General features: G+C 35.7%; 2 protein-coding genes across 4 annotated transcripts; both read left to right on the top strand.

Moving 5' to 3' along the window:
- The first annotated feature begins 5,118 nt into the window (after positions 1-5,118).
- LOC149732954 (meprin A subunit alpha-like) lies at positions 5,119-14,038 on the top strand. 3 transcript variants are annotated; one of them, XM_089882944.1, is made up of 16 exons: positions 5,119-5,217; positions 5,833-5,890; positions 6,271-6,342; positions 6,935-7,056; positions 7,515-7,624; positions 7,949-8,124; positions 8,498-8,600; positions 9,278-9,393; positions 9,827-10,003; positions 10,388-10,523; positions 10,902-11,059; positions 11,329-11,504; positions 11,945-12,163; positions 12,742-12,850; positions 13,214-13,466; positions 13,875-14,038. In XM_089882944.1, the coding sequence occupies exons 1-16, from the start codon at positions 5,161-5,163 to the stop codon at positions 13,891-13,893; spliced, it is 2,061 nt and encodes a 686-aa protein (XP_089739070.1). In that variant the 5' UTR covers positions 5,119-5,160; the 3' UTR covers positions 13,894-14,038. The 3 variants fall into 3 exon arrangements, with proteins under 3 accessions (XP_089739070.1, XP_089739069.1, XP_089739071.1); XM_089882943.1 differs by having other exon boundaries at positions 5,120-5,217; positions 13,872-14,038; XM_089882945.1 differs by lacking the exons at positions 5,119-5,217; positions 5,833-5,890; positions 6,271-6,342; positions 6,935-7,056 and adding an exon at positions 7,249-7,336 and having other exon boundaries at positions 13,872-14,038.
- A 537-nt stretch (positions 14,039-14,575) lies between these two features.
- LOC149732953 (meprin A subunit alpha-like) lies at positions 14,576-24,821 on the top strand. Its single transcript, XM_089882942.1, has 16 exons — positions 14,576-14,702; positions 14,914-14,968; positions 15,248-15,316; positions 15,739-15,872; positions 16,239-16,348; positions 16,663-16,838; positions 17,178-17,280; positions 17,751-17,866; positions 18,225-18,401; positions 18,833-18,980; positions 19,378-19,532; positions 21,890-22,065; positions 22,485-22,706; positions 22,889-22,997; positions 23,603-23,918; positions 24,435-24,821. The coding sequence occupies exons 1-16, from the start codon at positions 14,655-14,657 to the stop codon at positions 24,499-24,501; spliced, it is 2,181 nt and encodes a 726-aa protein (XP_089739068.1). The 5' UTR covers positions 14,576-14,654; the 3' UTR covers positions 24,502-24,821.
- Positions 24,822-24,918: the final 97 nt, after the last annotated feature.

Genomic DNA, 24,918 nt, shown 5'->3' with positions numbered 1-24,918 from the left:
TTGGTGTTTTCGATGCCGGGGATTTTAGCAAGAATGTATGGACAAAACATGTCTAATTTCAGCCAAAAAATTGGGAAAATAAAATGAAAAAAAAACATCGTGGAAAATGGGAAAACATGTAAAAAGCTTGTCCATGTGTATTCGTGTCTCTTCCAAGTTTCGTAATACTCTAAATTCAGCCAAACAGGGCTAATTTGGCAAAATAAATAGCCCAAAAGCAAAAAAAGATCGAGGAAAATGGGCAAACATTGGGAACATTTGTCCATATATGTATCTGTGTCTCTTCCAAGTTTTGTAATACACCAATATACTGGGGTGGTGGAGGAGTGTATTTGTCGGGAATAGAATCAGTCATTTTACTCAGCTGTTGTATATAGTAGGTTGGGGTAAGATGGTCCATGTATATAAATAGTAGGTTGGGGTAAGATGGTTTATATATTTATAGTAAATTGGGGTAAGATGATCCATGTTTTCATTTTCATTTCGTCCCATTTGTGGTAGTAAACAAAGAATATTTAAAGAATTATATTACCGTATTCTCACAGCTATGAAATAGCGTTGTTAATTGTTTAAAACACAGTCAAGATAGTTGAAAAATGTGTGTTAAAGTTGTCCCATTTTACCCACACAGAGCTATATGTATAGTTTTTGTAATTTATGTTTCGTACAGTCTAAAAGCGAATAACTGTCAGTGTATTCTTGTGATTTGATTGTTTACTACGTGTTCACACAAGTCGCAGAAATTCCGGCAAAATAATTATTGCTGTAATTTTCACAATCCGCTGTTACTATAAATAGATTCAGTGTTACCTGATCAGATACTCCTTATTAAATCCTATCACGAAACTTTCCAACTCGTTTAATATAAAGGCAGCACTGGGAGCTGGAATTCGCGCGAGATTCAATTAGGCATTGTTCCGTCATTTCTTAACGTTGCTCCTAGCAATTAACCAATCAGCTCCCGGCTTTCCACGTGATCAACACGTTTTCGTTTTTGCCAATGTGCTAAGTTTGGGGCGAGACTTCATCTTTTTGGTTGCCACCATTTTGGAATAAGCATTAGCGTTAAGCAGTTGAAGTCATATTGTAGTTAAGTGAAGGCAGCCAGGTTATGACAAAGTCTTGTTTTAGCTTTAAACATGCAATATATGAGCAATATAGTTGATTTATTTCGTTGTATTAATATTTAACGTTTGATTTACAGCTGACAATAAAAATAATTCATTAAAATTTAAACTATTTAAATCTCACACTGAAGCAATATTGACCGAAGTCTTGTGTTCAAGTCACATCATGTTATATCGCTCACGAATGAAGATGCGTCGAGTGACAACCGCCGATGCAGCTTTGTATTGGCAACGTTGAAAGTGAGTTTGTATTTTTATCATAAAAATCAAGTGTTTCTACTTTGTCGCTGCTTGTAAATTAATCGCACAATTTCTCGTAGCTCATATTGTTTCAATATGTTAGTCAGTTATATGATACAGTGGGTTGGGGGACGACGGGACACCTTTACCACATAATATCGAAATAACTGGATCGTTTTTTAAACTATTAACAACGGTCTATGGGAGTCGTGAGGGTATGGTTTCATAATTCTTTGAATGTTCTTTGTTTACTACCAAATGGGATGAGAAAATAGAATAAAAATGCTTTCCATCTCCCCTACCCTTTAACGGTTTATTATGCTTCTATAGAAAAGAGACAAAGACGGAACGAAAAGCTCAAGAACGAAGATGGAGCCATAGCATACCCAGACTAAGATTTATTCTTAGTCGATGTAAATACTAACTTATGTGAGCTGTAGCATAAAAGTCACTTATACTTATTGAATGCTTGTTTAAAACTGAATGTGTATGTGGTACACTGTGTGTGGTGTGGGGTGGGGAAGTATACGGAGGTCAAATGATTAAAGTCCACCTTTGTACACGTTAGTAATGTAACGTGGTTGGGAATCTTGGGTTTTATTTCTCCATGTGTGTGTGTGTGTAAACAACCTGCATAAGAACGGTGCGCACAGGTCAGATTTCCCCAACTTTAACCCATACTCCTGGTGTCACTTATCAGCAAGGCCGGATAGTCGGCATCAGATAGATAGAAGTGACATCGCTATAACTAGGGACCGCTGTTAGATAGTTTAAGTTAGACAGAACTGTGACACTGCACCGGGCCGACACAACACGTGTCATTGCACCCAGGCCTATACAGCAGACCGTCCTGGTTTGCGAAAACCTTTACACGCCGGTTGGTTAAAAGTCCGGTCAGCGAAAGCTGGTGGGTTCCAACTGCAAAACAATTAGGCGCCAAACCTGCGACTAGGGATAAAAAATACCAAAATTTCAGCCTCCTCTTAGGCCCCCTAAAACACAAACTATTTAATTTAGTGTCAAGTTTTCAGATATCGGTTTATGTTGTCGTTCCTTTTTTGAATCCACAACAATAAGCGCGAATATGCGACGCTGTTGCGACGGATAAAGTGATTCCTAAGATCACTCGGTTCGTTCAATCTTGCGTTAAAGCAAGATATAGTTAGCTCCCAAATCCGTTCTTATGCAGTTTCCCACTTCGTTAACAACTAGTTATTGCGACGCGACGGTTGGCGGCGGTGAAATAAAAGGCGGTTTTAAATATTTATTATTATTATATTGGCTCATAGAGAATGCTGTGTTGCTGTGTTTATTGTATGGGGTGAGGTATGGTGGTGTTGGTGCATTGTGGTGTTTATTGTATGTATTGATACACACTTACACTATGCACAAAGTGAACCGTTATATTCTGATAAATCCATGGTGTGGGAATTTCTGTGACGTTATCGGCCTCTGGGTTTTATTACGTCACCAATAATGACGAAAATGTGACTGGATTTCAATATAATTTGCTTTTAAGCTTACTGTAGTTAAAATGATATCGTCTACTATTGTCTATAACTTGCCAATGTGTTGGGTCCTTTGAATGGGGTTGTCATTGCGGCGGATAAGAGGGTTGCAATCATTGGCATTTTTGCTCCGTTTTGCGTTCGGTACCGATTTTCACGTAATTTTTGTCTTTTTTACTCGCTGGCGCTTTTTCTTTTATTTTTTACATTTCGCGCGGAGCTCCGTCTTTTGTTTTTTTTTTCTTTCTTTGTAAAATTGCCAATGATGGGGAATTGATTTCGTACAGATGTTATGCGTGTTCGTGATCTCTATGCAACCTCTACTCCAATGATGTGGCAGTAACCCATAGGAGCCCTGAGAGAATATTTTTACTATTGGGGCCTCTTATAACTATTGGGGGGGAGCCTAACTACTATTGGGGCTCAGATATTGTACAATAAATAATTCTATCTAATTTATAAATCTCCTTTAAAATAGTGGGTACCTTTGTTTTTCAATATACTAAAACCTGGAAGCCTTTTTACTTAATGGGTCTATTTTGAAACCTGATAGTCAATCTAAGCCTGTCCAACCATGGTAGCCCAGAATATACAGTTCTACACTTCATTCTACACCAAAACTTTATCACACAAACATATAAACAAATGTGATTCGAATGGTTAGGTGCTACAGCTCACCCCTTTTATATGTTATTTTAAAAACATTGGATCAGCCAATACCAGGTCAGAAGTGTGTGTCGTGTCCAATTTCTTGTGTTCTGTGTCCAATTTTTCACAGTACACCTCTTAACGCGGTAAGCCACGTATAACGATGGTGTGTTGGGAGGTGTAAGTTCAGTTTATAAGACGCCAGTCCAGGTTGCAGTTCTTGGTTGTGTGTTTGCGGCAACTCCCTACGCGCTACGGAAACCGTTAGGTGGCGTCGATCACTGCCTAGCGTGCCTTGATTCTCTTGTTTCGACTCGGTTTAGACCCAGGTATAACTAGGGCTACTGGCGAGAGGTCCTGGTAAAAAAAACCTCAACGACCACAAGCGAAGCAGCCTCCTGGGCGTGGTTGGAATCTTCGATGTAATTATAATGTCAACGTCTTAAAAATAAAGAGTCAAACATTTTTAAAAAATATAGTAGGATAGGGGAAGATGGGACATCTTTTTATTACATTTTTACGTCCCATTTGGTAGTAATCAAAGCACATTCAAAGAATTATAAAACCGTATTCTCACGACTCCCATATAGACCGTTGTTTATTATTTAAAACACGGTCAGGGTATTTGGATATTATGTGCTAAAAGTGCCCCGTCTTTTTATCACAATCGAATATTACTATTTGGGTGCAACAGCCACACTTTTTTAACAGACTTTTCCACACTTTTTATCCATGCCGTTTTAACCAGTTGTTTTGCTGTTGAATCGCTTATCTTCGCTATTATGATCGTAAATAAAAAAAGGTTGTGCGTGTTATGTTTAAATTAGAATGTTGCCATTTATACCCAATTTATTAAAATATTATATTAAAATCTTTATCAAAATCTTTAGCGAACGATAGAATCCTGATGTTTGAGTTAGAAATAGTTATATGCTGTTGGCTTGTTTTTGGCAGCCAAGGTTAGCATGCATTAAAATAATCCTCCTGCATCCTTGCACGCTATGGCTAAAACACACACCATCTCGTGCAAGTAATTAACATCAGTATCGTGCAGCAACAATAATGCGAATACAAATAAACACTTTCGTACTTCGACCTCAAATGCTGCAAATATTTCCAGTGATTAGCAAAGTTTTAAGACAAATATTATTATCATTTAATGGTTGCCCATGCAAGGTCGCCATACTCGCCCGGTTTATTGACTAGAGATAACTGATTACTAGAAGCCCGGGACTAAATTGTAAACCTGCTGCAACATCAGGCTGCAAACTGTTTGCCTAAACAGCAATTAGTTTTGCGACAATTAGTTTTGGGTAAAAGCGATGCTAAGATAATGCTTGTTATATTCTAATGGTGTAGAACGTAAACATTTTAATGCTGTAGATGCGAACAGTTTTGAACTAGTTTGTTATAGATATTTAGGATTTAGAGATAACCGATGAAGTTACATACTTAGACTCTAAAAAACAATTTATAAAGTTTAGATGATATGCAGCTAATATTCTATGACGCAGGTTTTGCAATAGTAGGCTTAAAAATTACATAGGACTATTATTAATCAAACTATTGTAACGAGTCCAATCGGTTTAAGCAGCTAATGTTATTCGTTTAATGCAGTTGTTATATAGAAAGCAAACATGGGAAAAGTTGTTCTGGCTGTTTTGTGTCTCTGCTGCATAACATCGCTGTCTGAGGTAAAATGTCAATCAAATATAAAGAATCTGAATATTACATTAAACTTTAAGCGTACTGTCCCATATTTTGTTACTTTGTTTTAATCGTAACGTATATATAGTAGGGTGGGGGAAGATGGGACACCTTTTCATTTTGTTTTCTCTTTCCATTTGGTAGCAAACCAAGAACATTCAAAGAATTATAAAACCGTATTCTTACGACTTCCACAGACCGTTGTTAATTCTTTAAAACACGATCAGGTTGTTTATAAATTTTGTGTTAAAGGTGTCCCATCTTCCCCCATTCTACTATACAACACAAAATATTACCGACTATTGTTTGCTTTTAATTCCCTTCGTTGAATAATTTAATCTTCGCTAGTGCATAGTAGGGTGGGTGGGATAAGGAAAGGACACCTTTGGCAGATAATATCCAAATATCCTGATCATGTTTTATAATTCTTTCAATGTTCATTGTTTACTACTAAATGGGACGAGAAAAATAAAATTTAAATGTGTCCCATCTTCCCCACTCTATTGTATATAAATCAAAATTTATGCCAATGTGATCTTGGTGTATTAGGATATTCGTTCAATGAATATCCTGTTTTTAACAATATCCCACGCTTATTGCAGGCAGCCGCAGTCCAACGACCAAAAATAAATCGACCGGGCGGAATCGTTTTCAAAAATGGTAATCGTGTGTGTATGTACAAATACACGTAAAAATGGATTTAACAATAATTAAAAGCAAAAGTTACAACATTAAAGTTAAACATGGTTTAGAACTGGTTTGGCCAGCCATAAACGAACTGTATTGGAGGGTTTAGAGCTAATAAAGATTGCACTGACACCACTATACTAAGATTTTATAGCAGGGTGGGGGAAGATGGGACACCTGTTCATTCTATTATCTCATCGCATTTAGTAGTAAACAAAGAACATTCAAAGAATTATAAAACCGTCCCTTAACGACTCCCATAGACCGTTGTTTAAAACACGATCGGGATATTTGGATAATATGTGCTAAAAGTGTCCCATCTTCTCCCACCCTACCATATTGATACTTTCCAGCTGTAACCGGCAAAGGAAACGAGAATGAATTGGACAAAGAAGACAAAGGGGACATTTTCGATATAAATGCGGGTAAACAAATAATTATTTTATGGCCAACTATAATAAGAAACACGGAAACCTGATTTAAATATTTTGTAAGCGAAACCAAACTACTAATCTGTTGGGGTAATTCGGAAGCGGGCACGAGGTGTATGAAACAAAACACCCGTGTTATAACAACTGACGTTGCCCTGCCATGTGAGGATAAATAAGTTACATACGTGGTAACTCTTAGCGGGCACGAAGTGTATGAAACAAAACACCGGTGTTATATATATTTATATACCTATACTGATGTTGCCCCGCCATGCGAGGATAAATAATATAATTCTAGCAACCACGTCTCGCTATTTATTAAATGCAAGCGCCCACACACTTGTAACGTATAGCTTTGGCATATTACCCAACACCCAGGGCGCCACAATTCATTAGTGATTGTGTTAGAGCAATGTCCGATAAATATGCTACCCAAGGAAACATACGCCGTCAAAGGTATAGCAGCTCTAAGCATCAAACCTGGTATCCTTAGGTCGCCATTCAAGCGGCACCTATAAGCGATATCCCTTAGATCACAACAGCCAAAAAACACAACTTTCAAAACATTACTTCTTAAAATTTGCAGATACCGATCTAATCGACGGTGACGTCATACCCCCTACGTCACGAAACACTCTGGTTGATGAAGGACGTCATTGGCCATCCACCAGAATACCTGTCGTTATGGGAAGCAACCTTGGCCTTGAGGTCGGTGTACAAGTTTCATTCACAAAATTATTCACTTTTAGCGTCCAATTTGGTAATAAACAAAAAATATTTACACAATCATATAGCCATATACTCACAACTCTAAAAGACCTGTGTTAATTGTTAAAAACACGATGAGGAAATATGGGATATTGTGTGGCAACGGTGTTTGTTTTACCCTACATTGCCAGACATGTAATGGCGTATGTTTACTGCGCATATTGTAATATTACGAATACGTATTCTATAATTGTGCACATTTGAACTTGCTTGAAATAAGGTACGGATGTGGTGTATTTAGCGAGTCTGCCATGGACTGTAAACTGTAAGCGTGTTTTAAGAACTTGTTTTGTCGCTACACAATATCCTATGCGCAAACCCCAATGCACGGAAAGCTGGGTTTCCATCAGAAAATGCCAATAGAACCGTAGTGTTCTTTAACTCTTACTTATAAATAGGCGATCGCCGTTATTTTGGAAGCTAGGCAAGAATACGAGATGAGAACTTGTCTGACTTTCCCTGATAGAACAGACGAGAAAGATTACATTGAATATCAATCTCTTAGCGGGTAAGTAGTGGATTGGGTGATCAAATGTAACTTGCTTATTCTCGCGTGCCCGGAAAACGAGAAGTAACAACTCGGGTGTTCTGTTACAAACACCTCATGCCCGCTTGCAAGTTACCACGTATGTAACCTATTTATCCATGCATGGAGAGAGGCAACAACAGTCGTTATAAATCTGGCCTAAATTCCAGGTCCTTGACAAGGGCCCCACCCATATAGAACAGAGTCCTTTTATTTTCAACGATTTTATTTTAATTTTGTACATGTTTTTTTTACAAAAAGTGTCAATTTCTGTATAAATAAATTGGGCTTTCTATTTCCAACCAGTTGCTACTCCTCTGTCGGGATGGTGGGAGGACCCCAAACCATCTCGATTGGTCCTGGATGCGAGAAGATGGCAGTTGCTGAGCATGAGACGATGCACGCGATTGGAATTTATCACGAGCAGTCAAGAACTGATAGAGATCACTACGTGAGGATTGCACTGGAAAACGTGGATGAGGGTAAGTGATTGTACAGCAAGATCAAACATTTGGATTATCTTTACAGAAAATGATATAAGTTGTCTTAACCTAAATATTTTAAAATTCCATTTTTTCTTTTTATATCATATTGAATTGCATTGAAAAGCTTGGATAAAGAATGTGGTTGTAGAGCAAGTTTTAACACTACTATTCTTAATAACAGTTTGCAATGTTTTCTTATGTTATTGTACATAAATTTTTTTATGCTACTTAAACCTAAAATAGGCAGTTTCACTTTCTATTTATTACTGGTGGAATAGTGGCACAAAAGTTGGTGTTTTAATATTTTAAGCAACCAGTTTTCTAATTTTAATAACCGTCTATATCTTATTTATTTCTCATCATACTTCAGGTAAGGAACACAACTTCAACTCCTATCCATACAGTGTTGTTGACGACCGAAGAGTTCGTTACGATTACGACTCCGTCATGCATTACGGTGACACCTCATTTTCGTACGTAATGTTACAGCTCCTACTTGTCATTGTTTTTGTTTATTTTTTTATTTCAAGCAGCATTTGATAAATTCATTAAAGCAGAATTTTGATAATTATAAAACTTTAAGCGGCATTTGATAAATTCATGACTTTGTGTTGTTATTAACTGCATTGCATCATCATTGTGGTACACCATATCCCTACTATTAACTTTTCCGTATTATCAAATACAATGGGTTTATTAACATACAAATTATACCTTAGTACTAAAAAATAAATAACAATTCTGTGAATCTGGTCGTGATCAAGCGCTCATGAAGTTAGGCAATTCTCGAAATGAAATATCGTTCAGGATCAAGTACAAGAGACTGATTATATCATTTTTAGCGAAATATTTGGTGCTAGTAAAGAATCCCCCCCCCACCTTATTTGCTGACCCCTAACCCCTATAACCACTAACTACTAACCCCTATAACCACTAGCCCCCTAACCATCAACACCTAACCCCCTAAGCCCCCCTAGGGGTTAGTGGTTAGCAAATAAGGTGGGGGGAGGAAGATCTTTCACTAGCACCAATATTTAACTGTTATAGAACACTATTCGTTGGGCTTGATTTTGTTTGTTATGTATTTCATAGAACTTAAATTTTTTTAAATTTTTGATTTTGTTTACTTGTAATTTGATTAAATTTTCAGGTCGAATGGGCAGCCCACTATTGTGACCCTTGACCCTGCATTCCAAGATGTGATTGGTCAGCGTAGAACCTTTAGTGAGGGAGATGTGACAAAGATAAACAGAATGTACAAATGCGGTGAGATAATATTTTAATGTTTATAAAAAAGGTATTCGTGCTGAAACATCATCACTGACAACGCTGTCAAACAATAATTAAAAAGATTAAAAGCAACAAAAAACAGATTACAGTTCCAAATAAATGCAATCAGAGAGCAAAAAATAATTGTGTAAAATGTCATCCCTTTTTTATGCAGACATATAAAACACATGACTGTTTTACCCACTTCCTAAAATACGTTACATTTGTGGTTGCAAACTAATGCAACTAGACAAGAGAAAAACCACGGACTAAAATGTCTTTTACTTTAATATTCCAGAAAATTTTTAATATTTTTGGTTGCAAGTAATGCAGGCAAACAGCAAATAAACGCGATTTCAAAAATGACATTTAGCTTACTTTTCTCCGAAAACAAAAATGCATTTACTAAATGTCTTTTTTTAATAATCAGGAGACACGCTTCGTTATTCATACAACTGTAATTATGAGGATGAAACAGTATGTGGGTACGTGCAAGACTTTACCGATAGTGGGGATTGGGTGAGACACATTGTTGGGGCTTCTCCTTCAGTACCAGTTACTGGAGTCTTACCTACAACTGATGGAAGTACTGGAGTGGCAGGAGAAGGCAAGAATGCTGCTTTTATCTTTTTAGTACCTATGGCTATGAGATAACGTGTAAGCTAAAAGACTACCAGAAAAATGTATAAGCCGTTCCTGCTGCTAGGTATTATGAAACTTATGTACCTTGTTATAGAGTGTTATGTATCTATGTATATTGTATTCATTAAACAGCTGGATGTATCTTGTTTTAGTTGTTATTAAATGTCATTTCTTTCTTTATGAGTACTACATAAAGTCCATGGAGTTCAATTGTAACTGTAATATATCAAACTATGCCATATTCTGTTTACCTGGCTGCTTTTGGTGTACTATCAAACTGTAAAGTGTGTAATTACTTGGTAATAAAATATGTAAGTTTGCTATTAACAGTTTCTTTCTTGTCTTATAGGTAGTTATATGTTACTGGACACAAGTGCTGCCACATCCTCCATGTATTCAATGAAATACAAATCCACTGTTGCTCAACAATGCTTGGAAGTTTCTTATTACATGGATTTGCAAACTGGAAGCACTGCTTCTCTCGAGTAAGTCGAAATGATACAAAGTTATAGAAACAAAGTTATTATGACCCATTAAGTAACAGAAGACAATACATCAGCAAAGCATATCTATTTTACTTCTGCAAAGATTTCTAATAAAGTAATGAACATTTCGTTTTATATATTTGTTTGTTGTTTTCCTGATGTAAATTGTTCCGCTACTTATTTGTTAAGCTTTATCTAGAAATAGTATCCAGAATTTATAAATGAATGAAAAAACTTTACACCACATACTTCAATCTAAACTTTTTACCTTTGCAAGTGGTTTTTGTAGTTTATGAATGAATGAAACAACTTTACACTATGTATTTCAGTGTAAACTTGATTTATACCTTTGCAATTACCTTTAAACTTAATTCCAAGGCTTGCCATTGCAACTATTGATCCAGTTAATGGGGATGTCACTTCTGTTGGTTCTCCTGTTACAACTTTGTCTGGCGACCATGAAGGATTATGGATGACTGAGCGCGTAACTATCTCTGCGCCAAGTGAATACAAACTCGCAATCATTGGAAATGGAAGTAAGTTCCAACACTGGGGTTTGAACTTAGTACAGTTGGTCATCAGTTTAAGATATAGTACAGTGGGGAAAGACGGGACACCTTATTCACATAATATCCAAATATCCTAATTATGTTTTATTCTTTGTTTACTACTAAATAGGAAATAAGCCACAAAACTCCTGAGCGAGCACGAGGTGTATGAAACAGAACACCTGTATTATAACGATTTTTGTTTTCCGGCCCACAAGGATAACAATTTACATTCATTCTTTCCACTCTTTTTTCAGACAATATTGCTGGTGATGTCATAGCCATTGATGATGTGAGTGTCCTTGACAAGCCATGCGAGATGACTTACTTTGTGGTGAATGATTATTCACAAATACTAGCCACGTCAGCGCAAGGAGATTACTTCTACAGTCCACTAATGTATACAGATGATGGTTATGGGTTCCAAGTTAAGGTCAGTATTGGAGTTTGGGAATAATTTCTATACGGTTGAGGTCCTATAGCAAGGCATTGCTTAGGCCAGAGTTGGTTCACAAAATTCTAAATACATATATCTGGGTCCTGAGAATTGTACTTTGAACAGAGTTTTAAAAAATGCTTTCTATGTGGTTAAGGTCCCGTAATAAAGCTCTGTAGTTAGCCACAGACTTGGGCCAGAGATGGCTTCACATTCTGTATAAACCTATTCTATATGGAAAGTCGTCCAATGATAAAGCATGTACAATTCTATTTTTAAATATGTGTATTCTATATGGAGTGGTTCTATCCACAGCAGGGAATTTCATGCATCTTTCTACCACGTAAAATTTACATAAAATAGAAAAAAAAATAAAAAACCTTTTAAAATAGAAACCCAATTTTATGCCACACAAAATATAAATCTTTTTCCTACAGATATACCCAGTTGGATCCTCTAACAGTAAAGACGGATACATGGCCATGTACTACTATGTAGCACAAGGGGTGAATGATGACAGTCTACAATGGCCAATGTATAACAGATACATAAAGTTCAGCATTGTGGATCAAGGGCCTGATGCTCTAACAAGGATGACTCAAGCTAATAGCATCCTGTCAAGTTCTTCTGGTGGCTCGTGGGATAAACCTACATCGGTAATCAGGGTTTTCAGTTGTGTAGGTTGATAAAGTGAGTTCACACTCGCTCACTGCCAAGTCTTCTCATGCACAAGACACACATGGTGTTTTCATACATCTCAAGTTCACTGTTAAAACATGGGTGTCTTCTTATACACCAGACACGTGTTGTATTCATACACCTCATGCTCACTGTCAAGTTATAACATGAGTATCTTCTTATACACCAGACACACATAGTATAAATATACACATCATGCTCACTGTCAGTGTAAAGTCATAACTTTTTTGCTTCTTACATCCGTCATGTTATAACATGGGTGTCTTCTTATACATCAGACATACATGGTGTATTCAGACACCTTATGCTGACTGTCAAGTTATAATATGGGTGTCTTCTTATACACCAGACACACATGGTGTATTCATACACCTCATGCTCACTGTCAAGTTATAATATGGGTGTCTTCTTATACACCAGACACACATGGACACTTCATGCTTGAATTATGATGTGTTGAATTATAACAGGCCATTTACCTCATGAACAATATAAACGTACAGTATGCACTCATATTACATTACCACATCCACAGACTAGAAACAGTGGTTATGGATTTTCCAGTTTCATGTCAGTCAGTGACATCCAGAACACTAGACATTTCCTCAAACATGATCAGCTGATGGTGTCCATGCAAGTTACAGGTAATTAATCATGTAACTACTAACCCATGTTTCAAAATGTTCTTTTTTTGTTGATTCAAATCAGTGCTTTATAGTGTAATGGTACTTTAGTAGGTGTGTGTGTAGTATTCAGACTTAGTTTTGAGAAAGACAAAAACTGTATTGGGATGAAAATTGTTCGTTTTTTCCTTTTTGTTGATTGAAATCAGTTACATTATAACATGATTCTACTTTCCATGTGTCTAGTAAACTATACACTACTAGATCGTTAGAGAGACTTACAAATAAAGTCTTAACAAAATAAACCATCAGAATGCTATTATTTGCGTTGTTTCTAACTGGCTAGTGTTCGACTGTGTGTTTTAAATGAAGTAACATTACTAGATATGACATCATGGACCACACGCTCTGCACCCAATGTTGCATCATACAGTGAGGAAGAAAAAACTATTGATGATGTCATAGAGAGACCAAAATGTGCAGAAACTGAAATGAATAATGATGAACTTAACCAAACTGCAGCAATAGCTATTGTTTCCCTCACAACTGCTTCTGTGTTTGTCATAATGAGCCTTGTGATGATGTACATATTCTGGTCACGGTCCAGCGAACTCTCTAAGGTTATGAAGGGATTCAGGTGAAATATTATGTGTTCTTTATGTTTAAAATTTGCTTTTGATTGTAACTTATTTATCCTCTCAACAACATATGTAATAGTAACACCATCGTATGGGTATTGGCTTCAAACATCCTGTGGTATAACAGGTTGGAAGAAGATGGACATCTTTTCATTCTATTTTCTCGCCCCGTTCAGTAGTAAATAAAGAACATTCAAAGAATTATAAAACCGTATCCTCGCGACTCCCATAGACCATTGTTAATTGTTTAAAACACAATCAGGGTATTTGGATATTATGGGCTAAAAGTGTGCCATCTTCTCTCGGAGTACTATTTCTTTACTGCTTTAAAATTGTGTGTTAAACATTGTATTAGTTTTTCTTTTATGTTTATTTATTATTAATCTGATGTTTATTACTTTCAGAAGGAGCCATACAGAAAAATAAAAGATTCATGAAATAAATTGGAACTTTTGACTAATATTGTGTTATGTGCAATTGGCGTGAAATAAATCTTATATGCGATGTATTATTAATTATATATGCAATGTATGTGTATTAAAAATGATGGAAATAAAATTGCCCCAAATTATATGTGGAGTTTATAAGTTGTTTCAGTTTTGGTTACTAGAAACAGTGACCAGTAAATTAAGTTTTAACTATATGGTGACTTCATACACTTTGTGCCTTACTGTTGAGTTATAACATGGGTGTCTTCTTATACACCAGGCACATATAGTGTATTTATACATATCATATTCACTATTCAGTTATAACATGGGTGTCTTACAACAGGCAGTAATGATGTATTGACACAAGGCTTACTAATTACCCTGTTATGTGTTGTTTTCAACAAAACAACTTATAATATAATCAAAACTAAGGTCACCGAAAGGTATTACGAGATATGCAATTTAAACATTACAATCTATGCAATATGGACATTGCCCCAACCAGAACCACAAACAATAATACAGCTAATCACCTTATCAGGGCATCTGTTGACTTATTAAACACATTTAGCAGCATTGGTTTATTGCAGTATGCGGTAGGGTCAATCATTGTGATTGTGTTTTGTGATGTGTGGTTTTATGCCATTCGGCTTTAGAATTTGACTTTTATTAAATTTAATGAGAGTGGCATTTTTTTGACTAGTATTAATTTTACTGAGATAAGTTTGAAAATATTTTAGGTTGTAAGCAGACAGAATGAAGTGTCTAGTTTTATTAGTGCTACTTGCAACTGCTTTTGCTGAGGTAAGATGAAAATGTCATATTAAATTTAAAAAAAAACTAAAGCAGCATTGAAACTGCCCAAGAGTATTCATTAAATTTGCTTTTGTGTTCATTTAAAAAGTGGTTCTTAACAAACGGCATGTGTACTACAACAGTAAATAAAATATTAAACATATTTTCTCTACAGTGTAGTTAAATACTAATCCTAATGGACTAAACGTTTAAATTGCAGCCGAGGTTAAAGAAGCAGAGATTAAGCGGTCCTGGAGGATTCGTTACTGACAACGGTATGAGATGCTTGATTGACGTCTACGTCACACTGTTAAAATTTTGGGCATATGTGTCCTTAAGCAAAAACAGTTAACGGAAACTGCTCTAACCCAGTGTTTTATGGGTTGAACAAATACCTATACATTCATTAAAAATAAATTAAAATAATTACCCACAGAGTCATATAACTGGTAACTTGTATGCAAAAATAAGGTGTAAGAAACAGAACACCTGTGTTGTAACGACTGTTGTCCGTATTCCAACCAGTTAGACATTAAATCTTTGTTTTTTAACAGCGTATTTTAGTTCGAACGTTGTAGTTCATAGCGAACCAGACGTGGAAGACATTTTTGAAATTAATCAAAGTAAGATTATTTTTGAATATTTTAAATATATCGAAAAGGGCGGGAAATATGGTCTAAAACATCAACATTACCAAAAATTTTAAATTTGCGGAATAAGTTTGGCATTTGTAAACGAAAGCCTACAATGTAGATTGGGTCAAATCAGAGTCCGTATACAACGTCTGTATATAAACATGTTAAAACTTTATAAACATGTTTATACTTTATGTTTATATACGGACTCTGGGTTAAATAATATACACATTACGTTTGAAGTAATTGAATGTACTGACTTACTGTAAATAAGTATTTTGTAAATTCTTAATATAACTGGAGTTTTCTATCGTTTATTAAAGGCAGTTCATATAATTTTTGGTAGTAATTACTTTTAAAACTAAAAGACCATAAACTTTAATGAGTTACAATGCATTTTCTGTCCTTAGAGTTTGGCCAGCAAGGTCTTACAGATGGCGACATACGCCCAAGATCTTTGACAAGAAACTCCATCATAGATAAAACTTATTTCTGGCCATCTACAACCATACCCGTGCAGTATGGAAATCGGTTAGGCTACAAGGTATGAGTAGTACATGAAACTTATTATAGTTAAATTATGTTGAACGCTTCTAAACCTAAGGATACCAGTTCAGGACCAAATATTGTCACCATTTTCTATGTGTGTCCTTTAGCAAGTCACTTAGTGGCAATCGCTCCAAGTCCTCCAACCCAGTGGTCCGAATGGTAAAATGGACAACTATTAGCCGTACAGTAAAACAATCATCCATAAAGTTCCATAAAGGGTAACTTGTAACTGGGCTCGAGGTGTTTTAAACATAACACCCATGTTTTATAACAACTGTCATTGCCCCGTCATGCAAGGATAAATGAGTTACATTCATTTATTCATATTTCCCATATTCTTTCACTAATTCATTCATTCTAGGCCATAGCTGGTATAGATGATGCAAGGCAAGAATACGAGATGAGAACTTGTTTCTCTTTCCCCGACAGAACAGATGAGGAAGACTATTTGCTTTATGAGCCTTTGAATGGGTAGGTTGATGTGAACTGCTCTACTTGGGTGTTTAATACACAGTGCTCCAATTCAACGGAATGTTGTATTTATGCTCCCAGTACTGTATTAATTGGCAAAGTTTCAAATAAAAAGATTTTCAGTATATGTCCTTAAGAGTTAGACTGTAGTGTTTAACCCATCATCCTCAAAATTAAAGTTTTTGTCCTGCAGTACAAATAACTTTTATAGCCTTATGTAATATAAACATTTGAACTCTACAGCAATAAAAAAGTTACTGATGTTCCAATGGCTGGAAAACTCAAAACTCAATACAACTTTTCTGTTTTTTCAGATGTTGGTCATCAGTTGGCAAGCAAGGGGGCACCCAGCTTGTTTCTATTGGTGCTGGATGTGAATGGATGTCAACCATACAGCATGAGATGATGCACGCCATTGGTATTTACCATGAACAGTCAAGGACAGATAGAGATGGATATATCTACATTGATACAGATAATATTGACCCAGGTAAAACCACTGCAAATTAATATTAAATGAATAAATGAATGAATGTAACATATTTATCTTCACGTTGCTATACGGATAATATTATTTTAAGGTATATATAATATAATCGGGATGAAATGTTAACTTATTCACACCTGTGTTATAACGACTGTCATTGTCCGCCCATCCGAGGATAAATAAGTCACATACATGGTAATAACTCGTGAGCGGGCACAAGGTATATGAAACAGAACACCTGTGTTATAACGTCTATCAAATTTTCCCAATTAGCTGTCTCTGGTTGGTCAGCCAAGTTTACAAAATAGATCTATTTTCACTATTTACAATTGTTTTTTCCAGATTTGGTATACAACTTTGACAAGTACAGTTACGAAGTAGTTGACAATCGTCGCGTGGCGTATGATTACAACTCCATCATGCATTATGGAGATACTTCATTCAGGTGAAACTTTGCGCCATGGGGTAGTGTTTAATTTGTCTGTCACTTACCTGAGGTATCGAGTTTAAGGCGCGACACTGCTAGTGCCACCATTGCGTGTACGTGTCCTTTGGACAAGACAACTAACGGCAGTTGCTTCAACCAAGTGGTCACTTATTAGGTGTCTAAAAATTCTCTGTCATACATTAACATGTCTTACACTATTACCAAATACAACTAAAACTTAATTTCTATGATAAGTTAAACTAATTTTTCTTTTACATTTTTTACATTTAAACTCATTTTTCTTTTTCTTTTACAAAAGAAATTCCACCAAAGTTTACAGTAAACAGTTTCGAGTGCACACTTATATAGAATTTAGAAACAAGTGCATTACATTAATACACATCACAGTATAAATAAACATTGGAATAAGAACTTAAAAAAAAAAAACTTAATTTTTATATGTTGTTTTTTTTTTTCTTCTTTCACAGCACTAATGGAGGTAAAACAATCATCACACGAGACCCTGCGTTCCAAGATGTGATTGGACAACGTAGAACCTTCAGTGAAGGAGATGTAACAATGATCAACAGGATGTATCCTTGCTGTAAGTTTACTAAGTTATATTTAAATACTATTTTTCACTATATGATGTATATGTGCTGTAAGGTATTGTATAGCTTTAAACATCATCATCGGTTTAATTTTTACACCTGGCCCATGCTCAAAGTTACTTTTTAGGAAATATGGAGTAATATGTGCTAAGGTATCCATCTTACCCCTATACCAATATATTTATATTTCTTGAATATCACAATATAAAATTTGAAAACGCTTTACAATATTGTTAACTTAGAATCTATACATACTACAATATACAATGTGTAAAACTACATTCTCAAAAAAGCACATGTGTTATGTTACTATGCTCAAGTAATAAAATAACTAACAAACCATATATGCAGCTGATCCTTTAAGAAAGTCATACACTTGTAACTTTGAAGAAGAAGCAATATGTGGATACGTACAAGACACAACTGATCAACTTGATTGGTTCAAATTCAATGTGGGCGTGTCTGATCCAAAGAACTTCAACTCTTTTGTGCCTCTGGTGGACAACACTCACGGGAAAGCAAATAAAGGTTGGAATAAAATAAAGGCTTTGTTATTTTTTGGAATTCTTTTGGAATTCTTTAAAATTTATAATCATCTACAAAGGTAAATGTTATCTGACAACTTGTAAGCGTGCATGGGGTGTATGAAACAGAACACCCATGTGATAATGACTGTTGTTACCCCGCAATGTGAGGATGATTGAGTTACATATGTGTTAACTCGCAAGTGGGCACGAGGTGTATAAAACAGAACATCCGTGTTATTACGATTGTCATTGCCACGCCATGCAAGGATAAATAAGTTACATACATGGTAACTTGTAAGCGGGCATGATGTGTACGAAACAGAACACCCATGTTATAACGATTGTCATTGCCCAAATACATAAGGATAATTTATAATTATAAAAAAGTTACGTTTCTTCATTTACCTAAAAACAATTTTACTTTAATTTCAGGCAGTTACATGGTATTTGACACGAGCGGCAAAGTTGGAAGTGAAATTGGAAACCTTGTTTCAATGAGATTGAAAAGCAATTCAACCAAACAATGCCTTGAGTTTGGTTATTACATGGACTTGGTAGCTGGAAGTCAGGCTGGTATAGCGTAAGTAAAAGCAATGTTGTGTTTATGGGAAACAAGTGTGCAGTAAAGGAGGTGGTAACCCGGAAGTTATTTTCAGGATAATATTTAAGAAGTATATTGTTATTTTGCATGAAAACAATAAAATGTTTTTTGTCTCTGTAATAAAACATATAGTTGGCCTTCTCATTCTATTTTCTTATCCCAATTGGTAGCACATAGCGAACATTTAAGGTTTAAAACACGGTATCCTCACGACTACCATAGACCGTTAATAATTGTTTAAAACACGATCGGGATATTTGGAATAATGAGCTAAAGGTGTCCCGTCTTCCCCCACAGAAATGTATTGTTATTTTTATCCAATAATAAAATATTTTTATCTCATTAATAAAACATATATACTTACTTTCGCACATAGGGTATACATTGGTACCATAGACCAATCTAATGGTGACATACTATCTGCCCAACCTGTATTATCTATTACTGGTGACCATGGAGCGTATTGGAACACAGAAAGGCGAACTATACAAGCACCAGCTAAATATAAGCTTGTTATAACTGCTAAATCAGGTCAGTATTAGCATTGTATATGTTGTTGCCGTCAGGTGTATTATAAGTGTAAAAGAGATCTTCTGGCAATTGTTGGTATATGTTGTTGGTGCCAGGTGTATTATAAGTGTAAAAGAGATCTTCTGGCAATTGTTGGTATATGTTGTTGGTGCCAGGTGTATTATAAGTGTAAAAGAGATCTTCTGGCAATTGTTGGTATATGTTGTTGGTGCCAGGTGTATTATAAGTGTAAAAGAGATCTTCTGGCAATTGTTGGTATATGTTGTTGCTGCCAGGTGTATTATAAGTGTGAAAAAGATCTGGCAATTGTTGGTATATGTTGTTGCTGCCAGGTGTATTATAAGTGTGAAAAAGATCTGGCAATTGTTGGTATATGTTGTTGGTGCCAGGTGTATTATAAGTGTGAAAGAGATCTTCTCGCAATTGTTGGTATATGTTGTTGGTGCCAGGTGTATTATAAGTGTGAAAGAGATCTTCTGGCAATTGTTGGTATATGTTGTTGGTGCCAGGTGTATTATAAGTGTGAAAGAGATCTTCTCGCAATTGTTGGTATATGTTGTTGCTGCCAGGTGTATTATAAGTGTGAAAGAGATCTTCTGGCAATTGTTGGTATATGTTGTTGCTGCCAGGTGTATTATAAGTGTGAAAGAGATCTTCTGGCAATTGTTGGTATATGTTGTTGGTTCCAGGTGTATTATAAGTGTGAAAGAGATCTTCTGGCAATTGTTGGTATATGTTGTTGGTGCCAGGTGTATTATAAGTGTGAAAGAGATCTTCTGGCAATTGTTGGTATATGTTGTTGCTGCCAGGTGTATTATAAGTGTGAAAGAGATCTTCTCGCAATTGTTGGTATATGTTGTTGCTGCCAGGTGTATTATAAGTGTGAAAGAGATCTTCTGGCAATTGTTGGTATATGTTGTTGCTGCCAGGTGTATTATAAGTGTGAAAGAGATCTTCTGGCAATTGTTGGTATATGTTGTTGCTGCCAGGTGTATTATAAGTGTGAAAGAGATCTTCTCGCAATTGTTGGTATATGTTGTTGCTGCCAGGTGTATTATAAGTGTGAAAAAGATCTTCTGGCAATTGTTGGTATATGTTGTTGGTGCCAGGTGTATTATTTAGAATTGTGAAAGAGATCTTCTGGCAATTGTTGGTATATGTTGTTGGTGCCAGGTGTATTATAAGTGTGAAAGAGATCTTCTGGCAATTGTTGGTATATGTTGTTGCTGCCAGGTGTATTATAAGTCTGAAAGAGATCTTCTGGCAATTGTTGGTATATGTTGTTGCTGCCAGGTGTATTATAAGTGTGAAAGAGATCTTCTGGCAATTGTTGGTATATGTTGTTGCTGCCAGGTGTATTATAAGTGTGAAAGAGATCTTCTGGCAATTGTTGGTATATGTTGTTGGTGCCAGGTGTATTAGAATTGTGAAAGAGATCTTCTGGCAATTGTTGGTATATGTTGTTGCTGCCAGGTGTATTATAAGTGTGAAAGAGATCTTCTGGCAATTGTTGGTATATGTTGTTGCTGCCAGGTGTATTAGAATTGTGAAAGAGATCTTCTGGCAATTGTTGGTATATGTTATTGCTGCCAGGTGTATTATAAGTGTGAAAGAGATCTTCTGGCAATTGTTGGTATATGTTGTTGGTGCCAGGTGTATTATAAGTGTGAAAGAGATCTTCTGGCAATTGTTGGTATATGTTGTTGCTGCCAGGTGTATTATAAGTGTGAAACAGATCTTCTGGCAATTGTTGGTATATGTTGTTGCTGCCAGGTGTATTATAAGTGTGAAAGAGATCTTCTGGCAATTGTTGGTATATGTTGTTGCTGCCAGGTGTATTATAAGTGTGAAAGAGATCTTCTGGCAATTGTTGGTATATGTTGTTGCTGCCAGGTGTATTATAAGTGTGAAGGAGATCTTCTGGCAATTGTTGGTATATGTTGTTGCTACCAGGTGTATTATAAGTGTGAAGGAGATCTTCTGGCAATTGTTGGTATAGGTTGTTGGTGCCAGGTGTATTATAAGTGTGAAGGAGATCTTCTGGCAATTGTTTGGCCTTGCCATCATTACCGTTATATGTATCTTTTAAGATAGTTACTGCAAACCCTGATTATGCTTGCCATCAGACAGACCAAACGCTGGTCCATTTAGATTTTAGATCAGAAAACAAACGATGGCTTAAATACCTTTATCACTCTTATTAATCAAACTTTACTATCTCAGTAGTTTGCTTACCGTTCTAAGCATCTTGTAACTTAAAAGGAGCTGCTGCTTAAAAAAAGGTGTTGTGTAAATTTTTACTTCTCTTTATCTTTACAAAATCAAGCTAACATTTCATTGTTTTATTTCAATCACAGATATATACACTGATGATGTGATTGCTATTGATGATGTCAGCATATTAGACAAACCATGCGAGACATCATATTATACAATACATGACTTTAGTTCTTTACTTGCATCAACTACAAAGGGTGATGCCGTATACAGCCCATTGATGTACACTGATGAAGGATATGCTTTCAAAATCATTGTAAGACATTAAAACAAGTTTTAAATATGAATGAATGTAACTTGCTTTATGCTCGCATGGCGGGAAAACGGCAGTCGTTATAAAATCAGTGTTCTGTTTCATACACTGCCATGTCTATTTGTTACTTTACTGAAATTCTGTTGATAAAATGTAACAAAACTGTTTGTTTATAAATCATTTATTCAAGTAGATTACTTTGTAATTGGAAGAAAAGTTTAATGAATATATATTATTATATAATAATTCAATCAATGAATTATAAATTTTGTTATCAGTTATTTTCCTGGAAGAAGAAACTCACAGTGTGTTGCAAATAATTTGTTAAAGTAGATTATATAGTAATTCAATCATTGAATATTTACCTTTAATTTTCAGTTATTTCCATGGCTTAAAGATATATTTTTTTACTTCATTTCCAGTTATTTCCACATGGCTCCACAAACGCCAACGACGGCTACATCAGTGCATTCTTTGCTGTGGCACAAGGTGTCAATGATGACAATCTACCATGGCCTTTCTACAACCAAGTTGTTAAGATAGGAGTGGTTGACCAAGGTCCTGATGCATTGACGAGGATGAACCAGTTCTTCACCCTTCTAACCACGAGTGATGGAGACCCGAACTTTGATAAACCGACTACTGTGAGCCATTACAGCATAGAATGGGCCTGTACAATATTTGGGGCAACAAGCCAACTGTAGCATAAGTCTCAGGCCCACTGTGTTTCACACTGTAGAACATCACCCATATAGAATGTATGCCTTCAGCAGACATAATATTAAACACATTGAAAACACCAAGCTTACTATTCAATGTAATATAGGAGGTGAATGGGGGTTGGGGTTATAACAACTTTATGACACTAAGCGACGTCATGAACACAAGAGACTTCCTTAAAAACGATGCAATTGTTATTTCTATCAATGTTAGAGGTAATATATATATCTTAGTTTAACTTAATTAGATAAAATATTTTAAACGTTACTTCTGACATCTAAAAGTTATAGGTTCAAGGCTTGACTCTGCTACAGTTGTGGACATATGTGTCCTATCTTAGTTTAACTTTAAAATATGAACCTACTTTTATAGTTACACTCTAGTTAGTGCGACATCTTTTGAAATTTACCTTTTCCAGTTCCTAATAAAGCGTTGAGGTTTAGCGGCCAAGCTTTTATCCAAGACTTAGTTTTTCTCATTTAACAATAAAGACTCCTTTTTATACCGATTTTGTTTTTTTTTTTTATTTCAAATATCTGATCTTTGTTATCGCGTTTAAAGAGATAAGTTCTCTACATATATAGTACGGGGGGAGATGGAACACTTTTTCATTCTATTTTTCTCGTCGCATTTGGTAGTAAACAAAGAATATTTAAATATTTGTAAAACCGTATCCTCACGACTCCCATAGACCGTTGTTATTTGTTTAAAACACGATCAGGATATTTGGATATCATGTGCTAAAGGTGTCCCATCTTTCCCCAACCTGGCTATATGTGTGGTTATGCAAACATTCATGTCTTTTTATATCATCTTATAGATATGAATGGATACCAACGTGATCATGCAAGTAGGTTCGCTGAACCTGCACCTTCAGTTCCTATCATGAGGTCTTCATATGATAACAATGATCACGAAGATAATCATGATCATGATCACGAAAATGAGCATCATGAAATCAATAGTCCTATCATCCCATGCAAAAATGATGAACAAGATGGAATACCCAAAGCAACTGTTGCAGGAATAGCATTAGGATCATCCATCCTTGTGTTTATTATCATGGCCATACTTCTCATGTGTACGACCAACTCCCATAAACAAGCATTGGCCATTGTGGCTTCTTCAGTCACAAGGTAATGCATTTAGTTTTCCTTAAAAAATCACTTAGACTTTCTACCAATTCTGGGAACATGGTACACGTCCGGTGGTTAGTGCGCCTGTCTTTAGCCCATAGGTTATGGGTTCAAGGCTCTTTGCTGCCACCATTGTGGGCAGTTGACTCTTTGGGCAATCTTTCATTCATTCCATAAATATGTATGTGGTAACTAGTAAGCATACACGAGGTGTATGAAACACAACACCCGTGTTGTTTTGCCTGCCATTGCCCGGCTGTGCAAGGATAAAAGTTACATACGTGGTAACTCATAAGCAGGCACGAGGTGTATGAAACAGAACACTTGTGTTATACAACTGGCGACTGCCATTGGCCCGCCATGCAAGGATAAATAAGTTACATACGTGGTAACTCATAAGCAGGCACGAGGTGTATGAAACAGAACACTTGTGTTATACAACTGGCGACTGCCATTGGCCCGCCATGCAAGGATAAATAAGTTACATTTTTTTTATTTAATTCTTAAAACTTACAGACCAAACCAACGGCCCGCTCAATTCAATAACTTGAGTTATGAGACAGAAGAGAATCCAAAGAAATAACTGACCACACCTCAAATTATTCTTCATATTGAAATAAATGTCAAAAACAAATTATGATTTTAATTTTAATATAGGTTTATTAATAAAATAATTTTTACTATAAGTTAAAAAAAAAGTGTTTTATTGATTTTAAATTATAGATTTACAATAACTGGCACTTGATTAATCTTTTACTAAAGATTGTTGTTGTTATTTTGAACAGATTTTAAAAGCCAAGGTCATACCTCTTATCGTTGCATTGCGTTGTTAATGTGTTGTGCCTGATAACTTTATGTGTATGCTATGAACAAATAAACAGGTAATTAAAAATGAACATTAAACTTTGCTTAACTGAGCAACTTAATCAGAAGAATGCCAAACACTCGAGTCTGCAAACATAATTAAGTTTATCAGAGATTTCGAATAACACTGTTTATT

This window comes from Ciona robusta, chromosome 8 (assembly GCF_009617815.1).
Source record: "Ciona robusta chromosome 8, ASM961781v2".
Taxonomy (NCBI): domain Eukaryota; kingdom Metazoa; phylum Chordata; class Ascidiacea; order Phlebobranchia; family Cionidae; genus Ciona; species Ciona robusta.
The sequence above is the reverse complement of the archived record's forward strand: the minus strand, read 5'-3'. Positions and strand labels throughout refer to the sequence as shown.

Bases quoted from the DNA above. Each gene is read 5' to 3' on its own strand.
- LOC149732954 (XM_089882943.1), top strand. From the start codon at position 5,161: ATGGGAAAAGTTGTTCTGGCTGTTTTGTGTCTCTGCTGCATAACATCG. The intron at 10,004-10,387 runs GCAAGAATGCTG...CTTGTCTTATAG, and splicing joins TACTGGAGTGGCAGGAGAAG to GTAGTTATATGTTACTGGAC. The intron at 13,467-13,871 runs GTGAAATATTAT...TATTACTTTCAG, and splicing joins AAGGTTATGAAGGGATTCAG to AAGGAGCCATACAGAAAAAT.
- LOC149732953 (XM_089882942.1), top strand. From the start codon at position 14,655: ATGAAGTGTCTAGTTTTATTAGTGCTACTTGCAACTGCTTTTGCTGAG. The intron at 17,281-17,750 runs GTGAAACTTTGC...CTTCTTTCACAG, and splicing joins TATGGAGATACTTCATTCAG to CACTAATGGAGGTAAAACAA. The intron at 17,867-18,224 runs GTAAGTTTACTA...CCATATATGCAG, and splicing joins CAACAGGATGTATCCTTGCT to CTGATCCTTTAAGAAAGTCA.